Source organism: Pipistrellus kuhlii, unplaced genomic scaffold, assembly GCF_014108245.1.
Source record: "Pipistrellus kuhlii isolate mPipKuh1 unplaced genomic scaffold, mPipKuh1.p scaffold_m20_p_11, whole genome shotgun sequence".
NCBI lineage: Eukaryota > Metazoa > Chordata > Mammalia > Chiroptera > Vespertilionidae > Pipistrellus > Pipistrellus kuhlii.
This window is the reverse complement of record NW_023425416.1, coordinates 14,151,356-14,170,987: the sequence shown is the minus strand read 5'-3', so window position 1 is coordinate 14,170,987 and position 19,632 is coordinate 14,151,356. Positions and strand designations below refer to the sequence as shown.

At 38.0% G+C, this 19,632-nt stretch overlaps 1 protein-coding gene across 3 annotated transcripts in view; it reads left to right on the top strand.

Annotated features, from left to right (window-relative positions):
• The window catches only part of CACNA2D3 (calcium voltage-gated channel auxiliary subunit alpha2delta 3), a 773,665-nt gene extending 767,021 nt beyond the window's left edge, over window positions 1–6,644 (top strand). For 2 of the 3 annotated variants that reach the window (XM_036430835.2, XM_036430833.2), the window contains 3 exons: window positions 3,775–3,887; window positions 4,084–4,166; window positions 6,235–6,644. In XM_036430835.2, coding sequence (XP_036286728.1) covers window positions 3,775–3,887; window positions 4,084–4,166; window positions 6,235–6,327 — 289 coding nt within the window. In that variant the 3' untranslated portion in view covers window positions 6,328–6,644. The remainder of the gene's footprint in view (window positions 1–3,774; window positions 3,888–4,083; window positions 4,167–6,234) is intronic. The other variant, XR_004986777.2, reaches the window with a different exon arrangement.
• The last annotated feature ends 12,988 nt before the right edge of the window (window positions 6,645–19,632 follow it).

Below are 19,632 nucleotides of genomic sequence, written 5' to 3'. Positions count from 1 at the left end.
TATTCTAACAGTTGGTCAGTGAGTTCACAGGAGTTTTCTATTAACATAGTATCTGTTCTTTGATTTGGTAGGATTCACTTGTGGGCATTTTTTCAATGAGCATTTCAGTTTTTTTATGGCTATGGGTCTGTGTTTTTTACAGCTTGGCCAAATGTTGAAAGTTTATATTTTACCCCTAAAAGTGTGTTCGCTCTAGTTTTCAAATTGTTTGCAATAATATACATAATAGTCACTTAAAATGTTTTAAATGTCTAGTCTATCTTCCAAGTTTTAATATGACTTTGTGACTTCCTGATCAGGAACATCAAAAGTTGGTTTATGCCAATGTTCTTTATTAAACCAGAGTCCAGTTCTTTCAGCTACCTTCATATTTTAATGTGCATTTTATTCTTCTGCTTTTATCTTTATAAGTTTATTCTGCCTTTAATTCTGTAAGTATTTACTGAGAGGCTTCGTGTCCCAGGCACAACTGTAGGTGCTGGGGATAATGGATAACCATGGCAGACAGCTGCAGCCTTCCACCTCCGGAAACCAGTCTGTTGTGAGGGGGCAGTCAGCAAGGAAGGAGCAGGCAGAGGGGAAAAAAGGTTGAGAACCAAGTGGTGTGGTAAGGACTCCAGTCTTATTAGAGAGAAATGAGAGTATAGAGAGGGACATGGTGGATTATTCTTTTTAGGATTTTTACAATAAAGGACAGAGAAACAGGGCAGTAGCTAGAGGTAAGGTTAAGAGGAAGTTTTGGTTTTCCTGAGATGGGAGATGGGATGGCATGTTTGTAACCTGAAGGGCATGGCTAGTAAACAAAGGGGGCTATCTGTGCAATTATCGCCTCCTATCAGTCACCTCCTGTGTATCCGGGACCAACCTTGGAGAAGGGCATCAACACTGAGCCCAGGGTACAGAGGGAAGGCCAGGTAGTAGGGCACAGGTGCAGCTTCTGTCTTTATTTTGCCAGCTTCTCAATGAAAAAAATGGAGTTCATTTATTTGCAAATTTCTTTTCCCCATAGAAGGACTTAAGATCAAACTGCACAGATTTCAGTCTGGGTTGCTCTCAAATTCTCAAGCATTAATTGAATATATTTTTTAACCTCAACTTCCATCGCTTATATCTTTTTGCTATTCATTTATAATTTTACCATACCATGAAGAAGGATATGCAGGTGACGCGTTCTGCTCTTCGGGATTTGTTGAGGTTTCCAGTGTTTGAAAATAACATAGGGGGCCAAATATATAGTGATGGAAGATGATTTGACTTTGGGTAGTCGGCACACAATGCAATAGGCAGATTATGCATCATAGAAACGTACACTTGAAACCCAAATAATATTAACCAGTGTCACCCCAATAAATAAAATAAATTCTACATTTAGATCTCAAGGGATTTTGTTCCACATTTTAATAGATCATGCATTCATCAATCACTTGGGTATTTCTAATCAGTATGAACACTATTATCATAAAAGTCCATGTCATTCCTTGCTATACTATTTTAATATGAAAAATTACTCAGATCATATAAACTATTTTTTATTGCATCTGAATATTTGCATTATAATATTAACCTGTTTCTCTCTTGTGTTGTTAGCATGTTCCTGGGAAACTTTTCCTGTCATTTAACATCTCATCTGACATCTTTTCCACGTCATTCTGGTTTAGGAGTGTCTGTTGCAAACATCATAATGCTGATGTTTTGTCAAAGCAATTTAAGAGTTTCTGCCTTTTACTCTGTGAATCTAATCACCTCACATTTGTTGCGATTGGTAATTTTAGACTAATATTGTCAATTTTTTCTGTATATGTATATATTACTTACCATGCTATTTTTAGCTATTATCCTTAAATTCTAAAAAATAATTTTCTATCATTATCTACAGTTACCTAGAATCAATTTTCCCCTGGACCTGACATACATTTTACTTCATGTTACTCTACTCTGTTTTCTTCATCTTAAGTATTCCCAGGGAGAAGTTGCTGTCATCCTCATTCCTCTTTGAGTAATTTGTTTCTAGAGAAGATATTAGGATTGGTTTATAGCTTTAATAATTTGAAGTTTCATTCATGCTGAGCCCTTTCTATGAAAAAAAAATCAATTGGAAAACATTCTTTCCCTTTGGAACTTCTATTTCATGTTTACATCTCTTTCTCCTTTACTGCACATCTGGTCGATTCATTTGGCTTAATTTTTAAGTCAACCATTTGTCCTTTAAAGAATTGTGTGATCTTAATTTTGCATTGTTCTGAGTCTGTTACCTTTCCTCCAACCTGGAAATCATTTGATGGGAGTCACCTCAGGTAGGCTATTTTAATCCTCAAAGGCACAATCCATTACGGAGGCCAGCTGCTAAAGCAATATATTTGCATAGGTGAGAAGACACCTGGTGCTAAAAGAGGGATGTAAAGCAGATATTTTTGGTATTTTTAAAGTTTTATTGAGATAGTTAGCACGGTTTAGTTCCCTCCCCCCTCCCCCCAGGCCAGCTGTAGTTGTGGAGAACAGAAAGGGCAGAGAGCAATTATCCCAGAGAGTGGATGATGGTTAGGCATTGGGGGGAACAGTGCTGAACAGTGGTGTCCCCTGCTCCCTGCTATGGTGGGAAAAAATAAACAATGAACAGGCACTGGGCATATGTAGAAAAGAAGCTGGTTGTGTTGTCATCTCAGAGGCATTCTTGGGTATTACAACATATGAGATGGTAACCGGGATCCATCCCCTTCTTTCTAATTTCCCTCAAAACAGCAGGATGCCTCTTCATTGAACGCTTTTTGTAAAGCGTGGGAATACACTTTAGAATAGCAGTCGCCAACCTTTCAGACCTCACAGACCACCGGCTGGTGACCACTGCTCTAGAAAACACAACAAATTTTCTGAAAGATGAAAGTAAAATTCATGGAGGAATTGAACATTTTGTTAGGTTATATTATAGTTTCTTTATAGTTTCTTTCATCTTGCTAAATTGAATTGGATGAAATATGAAAAGTTAAGTGACCGGGATTCTAGGCCTGGGTTTAAATACTTACCTACCCTGTTGGCTCTGAAAGAATGTGGGATTTGGGTCTCTAAGTTGTTACTCATCCAAAGAATCACTGTTTCTTGTGAAAGGAGTGTTTTTACAGCGGCGTTGCTTTGGCATTCCCCTGTGGTGGGCAATGAAGAAGCAGTGTCAGTCTGTAAGCTGTACCGATGGACCCAGAATGTCGGAGCCGCTGTGGGGCCTGCACAGTGTGGACTTGAGAAGGGTGGGGTTTGTTAATGGTGGTGAGGCACTGGGGGCCAGCATTCATTCCCTCCAAACACCATGCCTCTGTTGTGAGCAAACATCACACAGAGCGGTACCTCGAAGGGGTTAGGAAGTTTACTTCCTCTTTTGTCATCCATGTGACACAGCTTCAGTCTATCTCTGAGGAAAGGAGAGAAAAACAACTTAGAAGATCAAATGCAACTGTTGATAATGTTTAGGAAGGAAAGCAGGCTTAAGGAAAAGCCTAACTTCTTAGACCTTGGAAATGGAGGTAAATTAGCCAAATCTGACCTTGATATTTTGTACACATAAAATTCAGTCTTCCCAAGGTGAGCTGTGCATGGCTATACAAATAGGCTATTGTCTTCTTAGTGAAACTCGGTGTTTGAATGTGAAAAGCCAATGAGAAAGGCAACTTTAGGAACCTTGTTTTCTAAAATATAGTAGTTACCCCCGGAAAAAGTTTTCCTCATGGCTTCTTGCAGGAGGAAAGGTAAATGACCCCACCATGTCTGTGCCTCTTGTTCCCCCAGGTCTTTTGTCATCCAGCAAATCCCAAGCAGCAACCTGTTCATGGTGGTGGTGGACAGCAGCTGCCTCTGCGAGTCCGTGGCCCCCATCACCATGGCGCCCATCGAGATCAGGTATATCCTTCCGTGTGCAGGCCCAGCTTCTGCTGCTGGTAAGGAGATCAATAGTCGGGAAACCTGGGTGAGGAGTAAATGATAACTTCCCACTGTTGGAGAGAAAGAAACTGTCTAGGGGTTTTAGTGCCAACGCACAATGCTGATGCAGAATAAGGGGAAGTACCATTTTGGAAATTTGCCTTAACTACAGTCAACATAACGAATCTCTTAAGTGTGAGCGTTTAAAGGCCCAGAAGATCAGAAGGCGTCCGGAATCTTGCCATGGCTTCCATCCTGAGGTCAGTCTGATTTCGCACTCGGATTTGCCATGAGAATTTCATTATAGCTAAAATGTTTACCCGAGAGAAAACCATCTCTTTCAGGTGAATCAAAGAAGCGTCTAGGAAGGCTGCTGGCTCTCGGCCCTCAGTGCCTTCTCTGTCTGGGCAAATTGCCTGTTCTCATGTCCATGATATATTCAGGAGCCTCCTTCCCATGGAAGGGCTGTCATATTATCACCTATTATGAAGTAGCTCTGATAATCTTAGTTTACTTGTGGTGAGAATTATTCCCCCAGCTTATATTTACAAGTACTTTACACAAAGCAAACATGGCAATGTTTATACCCGACAGAGGGTCCCAGTGTATGGAGGGGGGTGACAAGCCTCTAAACCCCTAGCCATATGGAGGCATGACTATAAAGGCACTATATACCTCCTGCAATACTGTGAGCAAAAACTTTAACAAAAATATTTTTTTAAATTAAGTTCACACACCCTGAAAATATGAAAAGCGTGCCTAGACAAATTAGTATATGGAAACTGGAAAACTAGTTTTTTAAAATGCCAGTTGAGTGTTAATCTCAACTTTAAATAGCAAGTGAGTTTAATGTTATTAAACTATCTAAATCCCAGGAAAGACTTAAGCATGTAGCATAGATTTTAAAGTATAGCACCAATAAGAACTTGGGAGAACTTATTGAGAATGTTTGCTTCTATATTCAAATGGGAGTTGAAGTTCAATAGCAACATATTATACCTACATATGCTAGAAAGGCCTTTGGTAAAATTCAGTGATCACCCATGATAAAAGCTCTATGCAAACACACACAATAGTTCCCCAAACACTAAAATCACTTCAGTCAAAATCAGAATTCTAGATGATTTTACTCTCATGCCTCTAGTTGTCTAAGTATAGAGTTGTTAATAAGATAATTTGCTTTGGTTACTTGATACAAGACATTTTCAAAAATCAGTATTTTTTTTCTGTAAGTTTCTGGGTGTAGTAAGATGAGGTCAATAGAACAGAATAGAAACTCATATATGACAAAGGTTTGATTCAAAAGGAAGAATATAAATTAGACTTAAGTAGTGAAGTAAGAGTTTCACAAGAAATCCTAGGGATTGTAGAGTACTTCCTATATGAGATAAGAAAGCAATGGAAGAAAATCAGATTTATTTAACTATGTAAAAATTATAACTTTTCTATGGAAAAAGATTGAAGTCAGTAGCCAATTTATAGAACTTGAAAAATATACTTATAAATTTAAAAGTGCTCTTTAAAATTTGATTTCTAAGTCAAACAAATATAAAAATAAACCATGAACGAGAAAGATACAAGTCAGTGGGTGATTTGAATATACGGTAACAATGAGATATCTAGCTATAGCCATGAAAGGCAAAAATACCTGTTAGGTCTGCAGTTCCAAGACCTGGCATCTCTACCACAGGCGGGGGCACATATCACCGTCTGTTGAGGACCCACAGTCAGCATTCTTTGTAGCAGCAAGAACAGATGAGAAAATGAATGCCCATCAATAAGAAAATAGCTGAATGAAATAGAATAATGGAGTTTCTAAGAAACTTTCATCAGTCACTGGATAAAAAGCACGCTACAGAAAGTAATAATATTATTTCATTTTGTAAAACAGAGCCTTCCTTCCCCCAAATAAAAAGAGGAAACAAAACCTTTCAGAAACAAAACCTTTCAGAGCCAAAGATGTGATTTTTTTTTTTTTTTAACTTACATTCTGATGGGGTGGGGGTGGGGGGAGATTAGAAAGCCAATATTTTGCCTTTATAATATGATCCCAATAGACATCTGTACCAATAAATAGTTCTTTACCCCTTGAATATTCTACATAATAGTATGCAAAGAGTAAATTTTAATATGTTATACATTTACAGCTGTAATCAGATTCCCATCGCTAACTTGATGAAATTTAGACTTGTGAATTTCCCTGAATTATCTAGGTCCTAAGAGACTTTGTTCAAACACTTGAAGAGTGGGGACTCGAAATAGCTTGCCCAGTTTAACCCATCTAGGACTGTCTCTTCTCTGACCCGCCTGCCCTGCCTTTCCCTGCAGGAAAATGCGAGGGAATGTGGGGGTGCACCCAGCCTTCAGGCCAAGATGGTCCTTATCCTGTCCCCTCTGCTTCTGCTGCTCTTCTTAAGGTGACACTGATCAAGATGTTCTCCTGGCATGCTAAATAATGGATAAACTGTGAACCAAAATATGGTGCGACATAGGAGACATGAAATATAGTCCAACCATCAGCATCTCATGATTTTAAACTGTGTGTGATATAAACTCTTAAAGACATGTTGACAAAACTGTTATCTTTTTACTTTGCCAGTCATGTAAATGTGAGTTTGCTACATGATAACCACCCTTCATCAGAAACAGGGCTGCCAGTAGGCAGTGACCTTCTGCTTGAGACCCATTGAAACCAATTTAAAACTGTGTACTTTTTAAATAAAGTATATTAAAATCATTACCTCCTTGCTTGGGTTTTATCAACACTCTATCACCGAGGACACAGACTGCAAAGTGTATGAAAAAGTTACCCATTCCAGACACCAGGAAACGTGGTTGTTGGCAGAAACTTTGCTCTAAAGCAGATTCTAGGCAAATATTTAACAATTGTTTTGATGCTCCAATCTCGGTTATAAAAATATTTACAGAAGGAAATAAAAATATCATCTACATGGGAAAATTTATGACATAGAATCCTGAATTTTATTGAACTGAACTTCAATAGAAATCATAATATGGATGAGAACACATGCTCTCATAATATGCAAGTTTTGAACTATTTGGCATTGGGAATAAAGAAGTCATAAATCCTAGGAATTCATTGTGAGAAGGCTTGAAGAAGGAAAGGAACAATGACTACAAATGACTCCCAAGCTTATTGCTTGAGCATTTGGCTTCTGGCTTTTCCCATAAACAAGAGATGAAATTAGATCTCAAATATTACAAGATGTGAAACTACCCAGACCTGTAAGCATTCCTTAAAACCTGCATCCTGGACCAAAGAAAATAGATTCCATTGTATCACGGTTACCAAATAAAGTGAAATAATTTCCGTGCAGAGGTAGGATGGAGATGCTTTGCTTTGTAGGACAGACATCTAAAAGCCATGTGGAAAACACCCCTTAAACCTTTTTTTTTTTTAAACACATTATGCCTTTGATATTTTAGAAAAATTGATGTGATCATACTACTTTATACTAAAATGATGCCAATATTTATAGGAATATGAATACTACATTGTGGTACTTCTTTAAATTAATAATATGACAATGCTATCACTTGCCAAGCTGCCAAAATTTAACAACAATGGGGCCCTGATACTGTGACCACTGTGGTCATTAATATTGTTCACTTCCATGCACTAAATAAATGAATGAATTCATGTTGCTCACACAAATTTTAAAATGCACAATATTTGCACTAACCAATTATAAAGTAATGTTTTTACAAAAATAACATTTCATGACCATTCTCCATTAAAATTCCAAAGTACTGGCAACAATAAGTCAAGTACATTACATTATAATGCCCATAATTTCATGTTAATGGTGTAAAATCTGTGCAACATGAATATTTATAATTTCACTCCCTATCACATTCTAAAGAGTGGAATGGCATCATTTTGAGTACAATCTTTGTGACATAAAGACAGCATAGTTGAGTCACACTGTTGACCAGGACATTGTCAAACATCACCATCATGTAAATGACCCCCCTGCACAGTACCTCAATGTTTCCTCAATGACTTCAAACAACTGGCCACTCTATTGAATTGTGCCAAAAGCAGAAACCTTGATCTCTCTCTACTATACTCTTTTCTTCCTACTGACTCAGCTTCTCAAACCAAAACCCTGAAGCTGCCCTCCTCCGAGTTTTCCCCTCAGCCCACTGTACAGGGAGTCTTATGAGCTCAATGGATGACCCAACTATATGCTGTTTACAAGAGACCCACTTCAGAACAAAAGATACACACAGGATGAAAGAGAAGGGATAGGGAAAAAATTTCCATGCAAATGGAAAAGAAATAAAAGCTGAAGTAACAATACTCGTGTCTGACAAAATAGACTTTCATATGAAGCTCATCATAAGAGAGAACAAAGGTCACTACAGAATACTAATGAGATCGATCCAACAAGAGGATATAACCATGGTAAACATATATGCACCCAATATAGGAACACCTAAATATATACAAAAAACTTCTAGAGGACTCTAACAGAGAAATCAACAACAATACAGTCATAGTAGGGGAGACTTTAACACCTTGCTGACTAATCTGGGTCTTTCAGACCAAAACTTAACAAGGAAACAGAATTTCAAAGGATACACTGGATTTAATTGACATTTATTCACCCCAAAGCAGCAGGATATACATTCTTCTCAAGTGCATATGGATCATTCACAAAGATAGACCACATGTAAGGACACAAAACAAGTCTCTACAAGTGCAAGAAGATTGAAATCATATCAAGCATCATTTCAGATCACAGAACAGAAAACTACAGTAAAACCACCCCAAAACATTCAAACATATGGAGGCTAAATAGCATGTTATTAAACAATGAATGGGTTACCATTGAGATCAAGAAAGAAATAAAAAACTTTCTGGAAACAAATAAAAATGCACACACAATAAACTCAAATCTCTGGGACACAGCAAAAACAGTCCCAAGAGGGAAGCTCATAGTGTTACAGGTATATCTCAAAAAACGAGAAAAATCAGCAATAAACTATTTAACCCTACAACTTAAGGAACTAGAAAGAAAATAAGAAAAGCCCGAAGTAGAAGGAAGGAAATAATAAAAACTAGAGCAGAAATTAAAACACAGAGACTAAAGAAATAACACAAAAAAAAAACAATGAAACCAAGAGCTGGTTCTTTGAAAGGATAAACAAAATTGGTAAACCATTAGCCAGACTCATCAAGAAACAAAGAAAGAGGACCCAAATAAAATCAGAAACAAAAGTGGAGAAGTAACCACCAACACCACAGAAATATAAAGGATAGTAAGAAAATACTATGAATAGCTATATGCCAACAAGCTGGACAATGTAGATGAAATGGACAAATTCCTGGAAAAAATACAATCTCCCAAAACTGAATCAGAAGAAATCAGAAAACCTGAATAGGCCAATAATTATGAATGAAATAGAAGCAGTAATAAAAAAACAATGATGGATGAAATAGAAGCAGTAATCAAAAAACTCCCAGCAAACAAAAGCCCAGGTCCTGATGGTTTCACAGGGGAGTTTTACCAAACATTCAAAAAAGAACTAACACCTATACTCCTCAAACTATTTCAGAAAAATCTAAGAGGAAGGAACATTTCCAAACTCTTTTTATGAGGCCAGCATTATCCTAATTCCAAAATCAGATAAAGATACTACAAAGAAAGATAATTACAGGCCAATATCTCTGGTGAACATAAATACTAAAATCCTCAACAAATCACATCTAGCAATATATTAAAAAGATCATACACCATGACCAAGTTGGATTTATTCCAAGGATGCAAGGCTGGTACAATATTCACAAATCAATAAACATGATACATCACATATATAAATTAAAAGACAAAAATCACACTAATCATATCAATAGATAAAGAAAAATATTTGACAAAACCCATGCCCATTTTTGATAAAAACTCTCAGCAAAGTGGAAATAGAGGGAGCATATATCAACATGATAAAGACCATGTATAACAAACCTACAGCCAACATCATACTCAGTGGGCAAAAACTAAAATCATTTCCCCTAAGAACAGGAACAAGACAGGGATATCCATTTTCACCACACTTATTCAACATAGTATTGGAAGTTCTAGCCACAGCAATTAGACAAGAAGAAATAAAATTGAAAAAGAGGAAATAAAACTCTAATTATTCACAGATGACATATTAATGTACATAGAAAACACCCACCAAAAATCTACCAGATTTATTAAATGAATTTAGAAATGTAACAGGATACAAAATCAACACTAAAAAATCGATGGCTTGCCAAGACCGGTTTGGCTCAATGGATAGAGCGTCGGCTTGGGAACTGAAGGGTCCCGGGTTCGATTCCGGTCAAGGGCATGTACGTTGGTTGCGGGCATATCCCCAGTAGGGGGTGTGCAAGAGGCAGCTGGTCGATGACTCTCTCTCATCGATGTTTCTAACTCTCTATCTCTCTCCCTTCCCCTCTGTACAAAATCAATAAAAAATATATATGAAAAAAAAATCGATGGCTTTATAATACACTGATAATGAATTCTCAGAAAGAGACACTAAACAAACAATCCCATTTACCATTGCAACAGCAACAACAAAATAAGATACTTAGGAATAAACTTAACCAAGGAGGCAATAGACCTATACTCAGAAAACTACAGAACCTGGAAAAAAGTGATAGAAGAAGATATAAACCAGTGGAAGAATACACTGAGTGGACAGATTATTATGATGTCTGAACACATAATAATCTGGCCACTCAATGAGTGTGTGTGTGTGTGTGTAGCCTGGTGCATGAATTTGTGCATGGGTAGGGCCCGGCCAGCCTGGCCAGGGAGAGGGGACATGGGCAATTGGCCGGCCTGCCTGCTGGCTGAACTCCTGGTCAAGGGGGAAATTTGCATATTAGCCTTTTATTATATAGGATATACACTGAGTGGTCAGATTATTATGTGTGCAGAGACCATAATAATCTGGCCACTCAGTGTATACTATATTCACAGCTTGGTAGAATCAAATCATTAAAATGCCCATACTACCCAAGGAAATCTACAGATTCAATGCAATCCCTATTAAAATACAAATGGCATATTTCACAGAGCTAGAACAAATACTTCAAAAATTTCTATATAATAATAAAAAAAGACTATGAATTGCTGCAGCAATTTTGAGAAGAAAAAGTTGGAGGAACCACAATACCAGATTTTAAGTTATATTACAAAGCCACGGTAATCAAAACAGCCTGGTACTGGCACAAGAACAGGCATATAGATCAATGGAATAGAACAGAGAACCCAGAAATTGACCCAAGACATTATGCTCAATTAATATTTGACAAAAGTGGCAAGAGCATATAATGGAGTCAAGAGAGTCTTTTCAATAAATGGTGTTGAAAAATTAGACAGATACTTGCAAAAAATGAAACTATATCACAAACTTACACCATACACAAGAATAAATTCAAAATGGATAAAAGACTTAAATTTTACTCGTTAACCCATAAAAATCCTAGAAGACACCAAACGCAACAAAATCTAAGACATCTCTTAGAGCACATGTGTCAAACACAAGGCCCGAGGGCCAAATCCGTCCCACCAGGCCTTGCAATGTGGCCCGCGCCGCGCTGTCATCACTGCACTCCGCTGCGTTTCCATCACAATGACAGTTTATGACTGTTCAGTAAACCATTCGGCCCTCGATTTAGGCTGGATTTTAGATTTTGGCCCCTTCTCTGATTGAGTTCGACACCCCTATCTTAGAGCAATATGTTTATAGATACATCTCATAAGACAAAGGAAACTAAGGAAAAAATAAACAAATGGGGCTGCATCAAAATAAAAAGTTTCTGCACAGCAAAAGAAACCATAAACAAAACGAAAAGAGAGCCCACTGTATTGGGAGAACATATTTGGCAATGATACATCTGATAAAAGATTAATATCCAAAATATATAAGAAAGTCATACAACTTAACAAAAGGAAGACAACCCAATTAAAAAATGGGAAAAGAACCAAAATAGACACTTCTCCAAAGAGGACATATAGATTGCCAAGAGACATATGAAAAAATGCTCAAAGTCACTAATCATTCGAAAGATGCAAATAAAAACAATTAGATACTATCTGACACCTGTCAGAATGGCTACCATCAGTAAATCACCAAATGACAAGTGCTGGATGTAGAGAAAAGGAAACCCTGGTACACTGCTGGTGGGAATGCAGACTGGTGCAGCCACTATGGAAAACAGTATGGAGTTTCCTCAAAAAATTAAATATGAATCTGCCATTTGACCCAGTGATCCCACATCTAGGAATATATCCTAAGAAACCTGAAACACCAATCAGAAAAAATATATGCATCCCTATGTTTACAGCAGTACACTTTACAATAGCTAAGATCTGGAAACAGCCCAAGTGCCCATCAGTAGATGCGGGGATAAAAAAGCTGTGTACATTTATACCATGGAATACTATGCAGCAGTAAAAAAGAATAATATCTTACCCTTTGAGGACCTCCTAGAGAGTATCATGCTAAGTGAAATAAGTCAGTCAGAGAATGACAAATATCACATGATCACAGTCATATGTGGAATCTTAGTAACAAAATAAACTGATGAATGGAATGGACCCAGAGACATGGAAGCATGGAACAGAGTGCGGAATCTCAGAAGGAAGGCAGGGAGAGTGGGTGGGAGGTAATCAACCACACACCTTGAATGCATAACCCATGGAAACAGACAATAGGACGCTGAAAGTCTGGGGCGGGGAGGCGGGGTGGGGATAGGGGAGATAAAGGGACATATGTAATACTTCCAACAATAAAGAATTCTTAAAGAAAAAAAGAAGAAGAAGATGGCCAGGCTATGTTTCCTTTTAGGTAGCATGGATAGCCTTAACTAAAATATAGATTACAACAAATTATTTTACCTAATAATGTAATTATTTCTCAAGAGGCTTAGGCTAATATTGGTTTAACTATGTTTTATTTATTCATTTCTTTAAATAACAAGCTTTATTTTTTAGAGTTTAGGCACAAAACATAACTGAGTGGAAAGTACTCTCAAAATGTTTTTCATGCTCACAATTCTCCTTTAAATGGATAACAATGAAATTGTAAAGATAATAAACACATTTGTCTTCCATTAAAATAAATAGAACAGAATAGAACAGAACAGAACAGAATAGAATAGAATAGAATAGAATAGAATAGAATAGAATAACGTGCTTGTCTGATTAACCCCTGTGACCCACACAACAAACCTAGGGACTGGATGTGATTGCGGGTTAAGAAACAAGAGCAACAAGGGCACAAGGAGAGAAAGTCCCTTTCCCAAGGTCAAAGTGGCAGAACTGGAATTTGAGCCCAGGCTAGTTGGCTACAAAGTCTGGGTACTCAGCCAATCGAATGAATGAAGAATGAGCAACAATCTTGTATTGCTACACCTCAGCATGACCCATCCACGGACATTCAAGATGGTCAGCTTACCTACCTGCTGCTATTTCTGTCCTTCCACCCCCAGGCCCCTCTGCTGTCCATTTGCGCTGCTCTGTCTTCACTTCTCCCTTAATCTAGCTAAGAGCCCGAAACACACAACTGCGGTATTAGGATTACCTCTTCCCTAGGGTCTTCTTGTAGCTGGCATCTTTTTTATCATTCAGGTCTCAGTTGATGTCTTACCATCTAAGATAGGCCTTTCTTGGCCATTGAAACTAAATATTCACCCAGTAAGTGCCTATCATGTAACTCTATTTTATTTTCATTGGAGCCCTTATCATTACCTACTCTGTTCTGTTTCCTTCATTGTCTATCTTCACTGATCAAAATATGTTCTATTATAAACAGGAATTTGCCTCTGGCCAATTTGGCTCAGTGGATAAAGCGTGGGCCTGCAGCCTGCAGACTAAAAGATACCGGGTTTGATTCTGGTCCAGAGCACACACCTTGGTTGCAGGCTCCTCCCTGGCCCAGGCCCTGGTCAGGGTGCATGTAGGAGGCAACCAATTGATATGTTTCTCTCACATCAATGTTTCTCTCTGTTTTTCTCTCTCTCTTCCACTCTCCCTAAAAATCAATGGGAAAATATCCTCGGGTAAAGATTAACAATAAATAAATAAAAATAAAAACAGGAATTTGATGTCTCAACTCTCATGCCCCAGTACTCATTAAAATGTCTGTCTGTGATTGAGAAATTGTTACAACAATCACTGTGAAGTAGATAGAAACATATCCTCATTATACACATGGAGCTTAACTTCCATAGCCTCAGTCACCTTATTTCTAAAGCAAATATATCAATGCCTACGTCATTATTGAGCTATTCCAGGGCTTGCATTCAAAATAGCTTTTTGGAAATCACTACCTCAAAGAGATATCTGTACTTCATCTTTAATGCAACATTTTTACAATAGCCAGGACAAGGAAAAAACCTAAGTATAAGTCTACCAATGAATGGATAAAGAAGACGTGGGAGCCCCAACTCTCCAAGATTTTGTCTTAAATGAAAGTTTTTTCTTAGTAGGGTTTAGTATTCAGTCAATCCAAAAGATTTAAAGGACAGCTCTGGGTTAAAGCCAACCAGAAGAAGTCAACCTGCCCAGACCAAGGACAAGGAGTGATAATAGTGATGGGAGCAATAAGAAGAAACCAGGAAGCAACATTTATTATGTGCTTATAATGTCCCCTGCCTGTCACTAGCACTTGGTTCACAATGGCTGCTATAGAGGCAAGTGTAGGGTAGAATTACTTGATCTGGTGTCAAAACCCTCCCTCTTACCCATCTCTGAAACCAACTTGACAGGAGGAACCCTGACCTTCCTTCCAGCTTTTGCCATCTCTCCTAAGCATTTGTGCCAATCATGCAGCAAGCCTAGCCCTGATATCTGAGTGTGTGGGTCCCATCCCAGGACTAGAGAGGAAGTCCTTGAGGCGAGGAGAGACCCATGGTTTATGTCCCATTGCTCACACAGTGGCTGGGGGCAGAGTGAAAGAATGCAAGGTCCCTTGAGTTAATCACCTAGTCCCATCCACCTTTCTTTATGTCCTACACACCAGTCCCTCTTTACCATGTGCTTCAAGCTGTTGTCACTCCTCACTGAAGGGACAGCCTCCCAGCCAAGCTGCCTCAGCTCCATCTATGGAGGAGCAAGGATGTGCAAAGTAAAGCTTTGAGTTATATTGGCGGGAATTTGAGTCCTGGCTTTGCTGTTTACTGAGTAAACTCCATATTTTTAGGTTATTGTCTTAACCTATCTGAAATGTGGTCTTCTCACCTGGAAACAGGTATAATAAAAGGCATCCTTACAAGGGCAAGTATAGCAAGGAAATGTCATGTAGGTCAAGTGTAAAGGTGGTGCCTGGCACACAGGAAGTGCTCACTAAAATAATCCATTATTCAAATCGATTTTATACAATCAAATAACAGTCATCTTGGATTATTCCATTGTTCTGTTTAAACATCTCAAGGGGCTCCCCCATGTCCACACACACACAAAAAAAGCTCAAAGATCTTAGCTTGTGGTCATGCTCTGACTCACCATATCCTCCCAGGATTCACACGAGAACCAGCTCTTGGGCATTCTATCCATGCTACCCACAGACACAATATGAACACAGAGGTCCTTGCCTGAACCTCACATTCCTCCCTTTCCAAATCTCAAATAAAAATTCCCAGCCACATTTGGGCATTTTAAGTGAATGCAGACCATTACCCCATGGAAGCGTATGAAACCCATTTCAGTGAAAGCACGTGGCAGGAGGCCTGACAACCACCACGAAACCTCTCCTAATGAATTGCAGTTTGGACATGAGACCGTTTTTTGGTTTAAGAAAGAAAGAAATTATTCTAAGAGCTGATGGTAGAAAATTAGCTTGGTGTGCGGAAGGGGAAGATGCTGCTATTCATGAAAGGACAGGTCTTTGGAATAGAACGTTTAAGCCCACCAGAATTACAGTGCGACCTTTGTTTGTAAACTCCTACAATTATGGGTTTAGATTAATTTGAGTTGAGTCCTTTCCAGTTACCATTAACCTACCACTTGAATCCATTATGCAATCATGACTCAGTAAGTCCTTCAGCATACCACTTTCAAACACAATGCGAGTTAGACAGACTTTGTAAATATTTGAAATTGCCAGTTTAAAATTAATTTGATTCATTTGCTTGCTGGTTGCCAGCAATTTTTATGAGAGTTGGAGCTTTTTCTGTAATTCTAGATACCATTCATGAGTTTTTTTAAACAATTCATTTGGAAAAATCATAGGGTGGAACTTATTGTCTCCATTGTTATGAGTATTTCCATTTCTCCAGTGCCTTGTCAATACTTATTACTGTGTTCTTTTTATTATAGCCATCCTAGTGGGTGTGAAGTAGTATCTCATTGTGGCTTTGATTAGCTTTTCCCTGATGGCTAATAATGCTGAGCATCTTTTCATGTGCTTATTGGCTGTTGGTATATTTTCTTTAGAGAAATGTCTATTTGGATCCTTTGCCAATTTTTAAAAATTGGGCTATTTGGTTTTTTATTGTTGGATTGTATCAGTACTGTATAATACTAGTTATAAGTGCCTTCTCAGATACATAATTTGCAAATATTTTTGTGCATTCTGTGGGTTGTCTATTTTGTTTGTTTGTTAAATGGTAAACTATGTTGCTTCCTCCCTAGAATTCCTGGCATCTATCTAGCTTACAAAATTTTTCACATTTCTCTGTGGATGTTTCCAAGAATTTTAAACCTCTTGAATCCAAAACTAAATTTTGTATCCACTTTTACTCTATACCAGATTCACTTTATAATTGTAAGTATTTTCAAGTCAGCCAACTGGTCAACCAAGGCAGACACCAACTCTTCTTAAATTTTCTCTCTTCTTATCATCTACCTCAGGTTTTGTTAAAAACTAAGCAATGTTTCATTTCTGTATGCATCCAGACCTTTGAAATCCTGATCAATCCACTATCAAAGCCAAGGTCATGTTTTAATCCTGCATCTTCTGGACTCTTTCAACAGCATAATTCATACCCTTGCCTTTAGTCCAGCCCTTCAAAATGCTAAAAGAATGATGGCACTTCCATGAGACACTACAGACTAATGGTAATAAGTACTAGTTCTGAACCCAACTTTCCTAATTTAAATCCTGGATCTTCCTTTTAACCTCTGTTCCTAAATTTTGCATCTGTAAAATAAGGAATGATAATAGTTCCTATTTCATAGAGCTGTGTGAGGATTAAATTGTTATATAAAGAGAACTACACCCCACTCCTACCCAAACCCCTGTCCCAGTACAGAGCCACAGACCAGTGCTCTCTCTGCTTCAGGCACAGACATAGCCTTCAGCTGACATAGGCTCTGCCTCATGACAGGAAAAGAGTCTTTGGGCTAGCATGGGCTCCCACCTGCCCACACAGTCAGAGTCTTCAGTCTGGTGCATACACTATCCCCAGCCCATGCTAGAGCTGCTTGTAAAACCTGGTGTGCCCAGCCATCGGTCACAGAAACATGCTGGATGTGCGCTGCCTTGGGTGCCAGGGCTGCACAGTAAATTGGATTCCAGAGGGTTCCCAGCCCTCACAGGGAATTGCACACCATAGAAACTGTGTATGCATCGCTATCGACCCTAAGAATCTGAAGTGGACAATGGAGGGACTAGAACCAGTGGGAGAAGGGAATACAACTCAAAATAGTGTGAAACTAGAGGCAGACCCAACATCCCATCTAGCAAGTCCCAGATCATTGACTACTAGGGGCTTCAACTCCTGGAACCTCAAGCAAGGAGCCCAGTGCCAAAAAGAGGAGGAAATGGGCAAATAAACCCCCAAAAGAAAGAAAAGGAGGAATCACCAGAAAAGTAACGAAATGACATGGAGGCAAGCAGTATGTCAAAGAAAGAATTCAGAATAAGGGCCATATAAAAGGGTCGATTAGATCAGAAAGTTACCAATATATTCAGAATTAAAAAGAAATGAAGAATGATATAGTTAAAATAATAAACACAATAGAATGTTTCAACAGTAGATCAGAAGAAGCAGAGGACCGAATTAGTGAGTTAGAAGACAGGATAGAAAACACACCCAATCGAAACAGCAATTGGAGGGGGAAAAAAAAATAGAAAGCAGGAAAACTTAAGGGACTTTTGGGACAACATGTAACAAAGTAAAATCCATATACGTAATAGGGATGCCAGAAGGATAAGAAGAGAAGTAAGGATTAGAAAACCTATTTGAAGAAATAATGACAGAAACTTCTTTGATTTGGGGAAGAAAAAGATCACACAAGCACAGAGAGTCCCAAACAAGATAAACCAACTAAGACATGTCATAATGGCAAATATTAATAACAAAGAGAGAATCTTAAGGGCCACAAGAGAGAGGCAGAGAGTTATCTACAAGGGAAATCCCATTATATTATCAAATGATTTCTCAACAGAAATACATCAGGACAGAAGGAAATGGAATGAAGTATACAAAGTGATGCAATGCAAGAGACTGAATCCAAGAATATTCTATTCAGCAAGGCTATCATTCAAAATTGAAGGGGAAATCAGGAGCTTTGCAGACATAAAAAGGCTAAGGGAGTTTATCATTACCATGCGAGAAATGCTAAAGGGACTGTTGCAAAAAAAAAAAAAAAATTAGAAAGGAAAGGAACACAGGCATAAAGAATAAAAATGGCTACAAACAAGTACTTATCAATAATCACCTTAAATGTAAATGGGTTAAATGCTCCAATCAAAATACATTGGGTGGTTAACTGGATAAGAAGACATGACCCATATATAAGCTGTCTACAAGAGACCTACCTCAGAACAAGGGAATCACACAAACTGAAAGTGAAGGGATGGAAAAATATTTTTTTAGGCAAACAGAAATGAAAAAAGTTATATCTGACAAAATAGACTTCAAAGTGAAGGCCATAATAAGAGATAAGAAGGCCATTTCATAACATTAAAGGGATCAATAAGACAAGAGGATAAATCTCTGGTAAACATATATGTTCCCAATGTAGGAGCACCCAAATACATTAAAAACAAACAAACAAACAAACAAAAAACCAACTTCTGTAAGATCAAGGGAGAGATCAACAGCAACACAATCATAGTAGGGGACTTTAATACCTCAATTGACATCATTGGATAAATCTTTAAGACAAAAAAAAAAAAATCAATGAAGGAACAGCAATTCTAAATGATTCACTAGATCAGATGGACTTAATTGACATCTTCAGAACATTTCACCCCAAAGCTATGGGATATATAGTCTTCTCAAGTGCACAAGGGATATTTTCAAAGATAGACCACTTATTAGGACACACCCTAAATCTCTACAAATTCAATAAGACTGAAATAATATCAAACATCTTTTCAGATCACAATGGTATAATATTAGAAATTAACTACAATAAAAAAAGTGATGCAATGCAAGGGACTGAATCCAAGAATATTCTATCCAGCAAGGCTATCATTCAAAATTGAAGGGGAAATTGAAGAGCTATATTATAAAGCCACTGTTTTCAAAACTGCCTGGTACTAGCACAAGAACAGACATATAGACCAATGGAACAGAACAGAGAACCCAGAAATCAACCCAAGCCATTATGCTCAATTAATATTTGACAAAGGAGGCAAGAGCATACAATGGAGTTAAGACAGTCTCTTCAATAAATGGTGTTGGGAAAACTGGACATATACTTGCAAAAAAAATGAAGCTAGATCACCAACTTACACCATACACAAAAATAA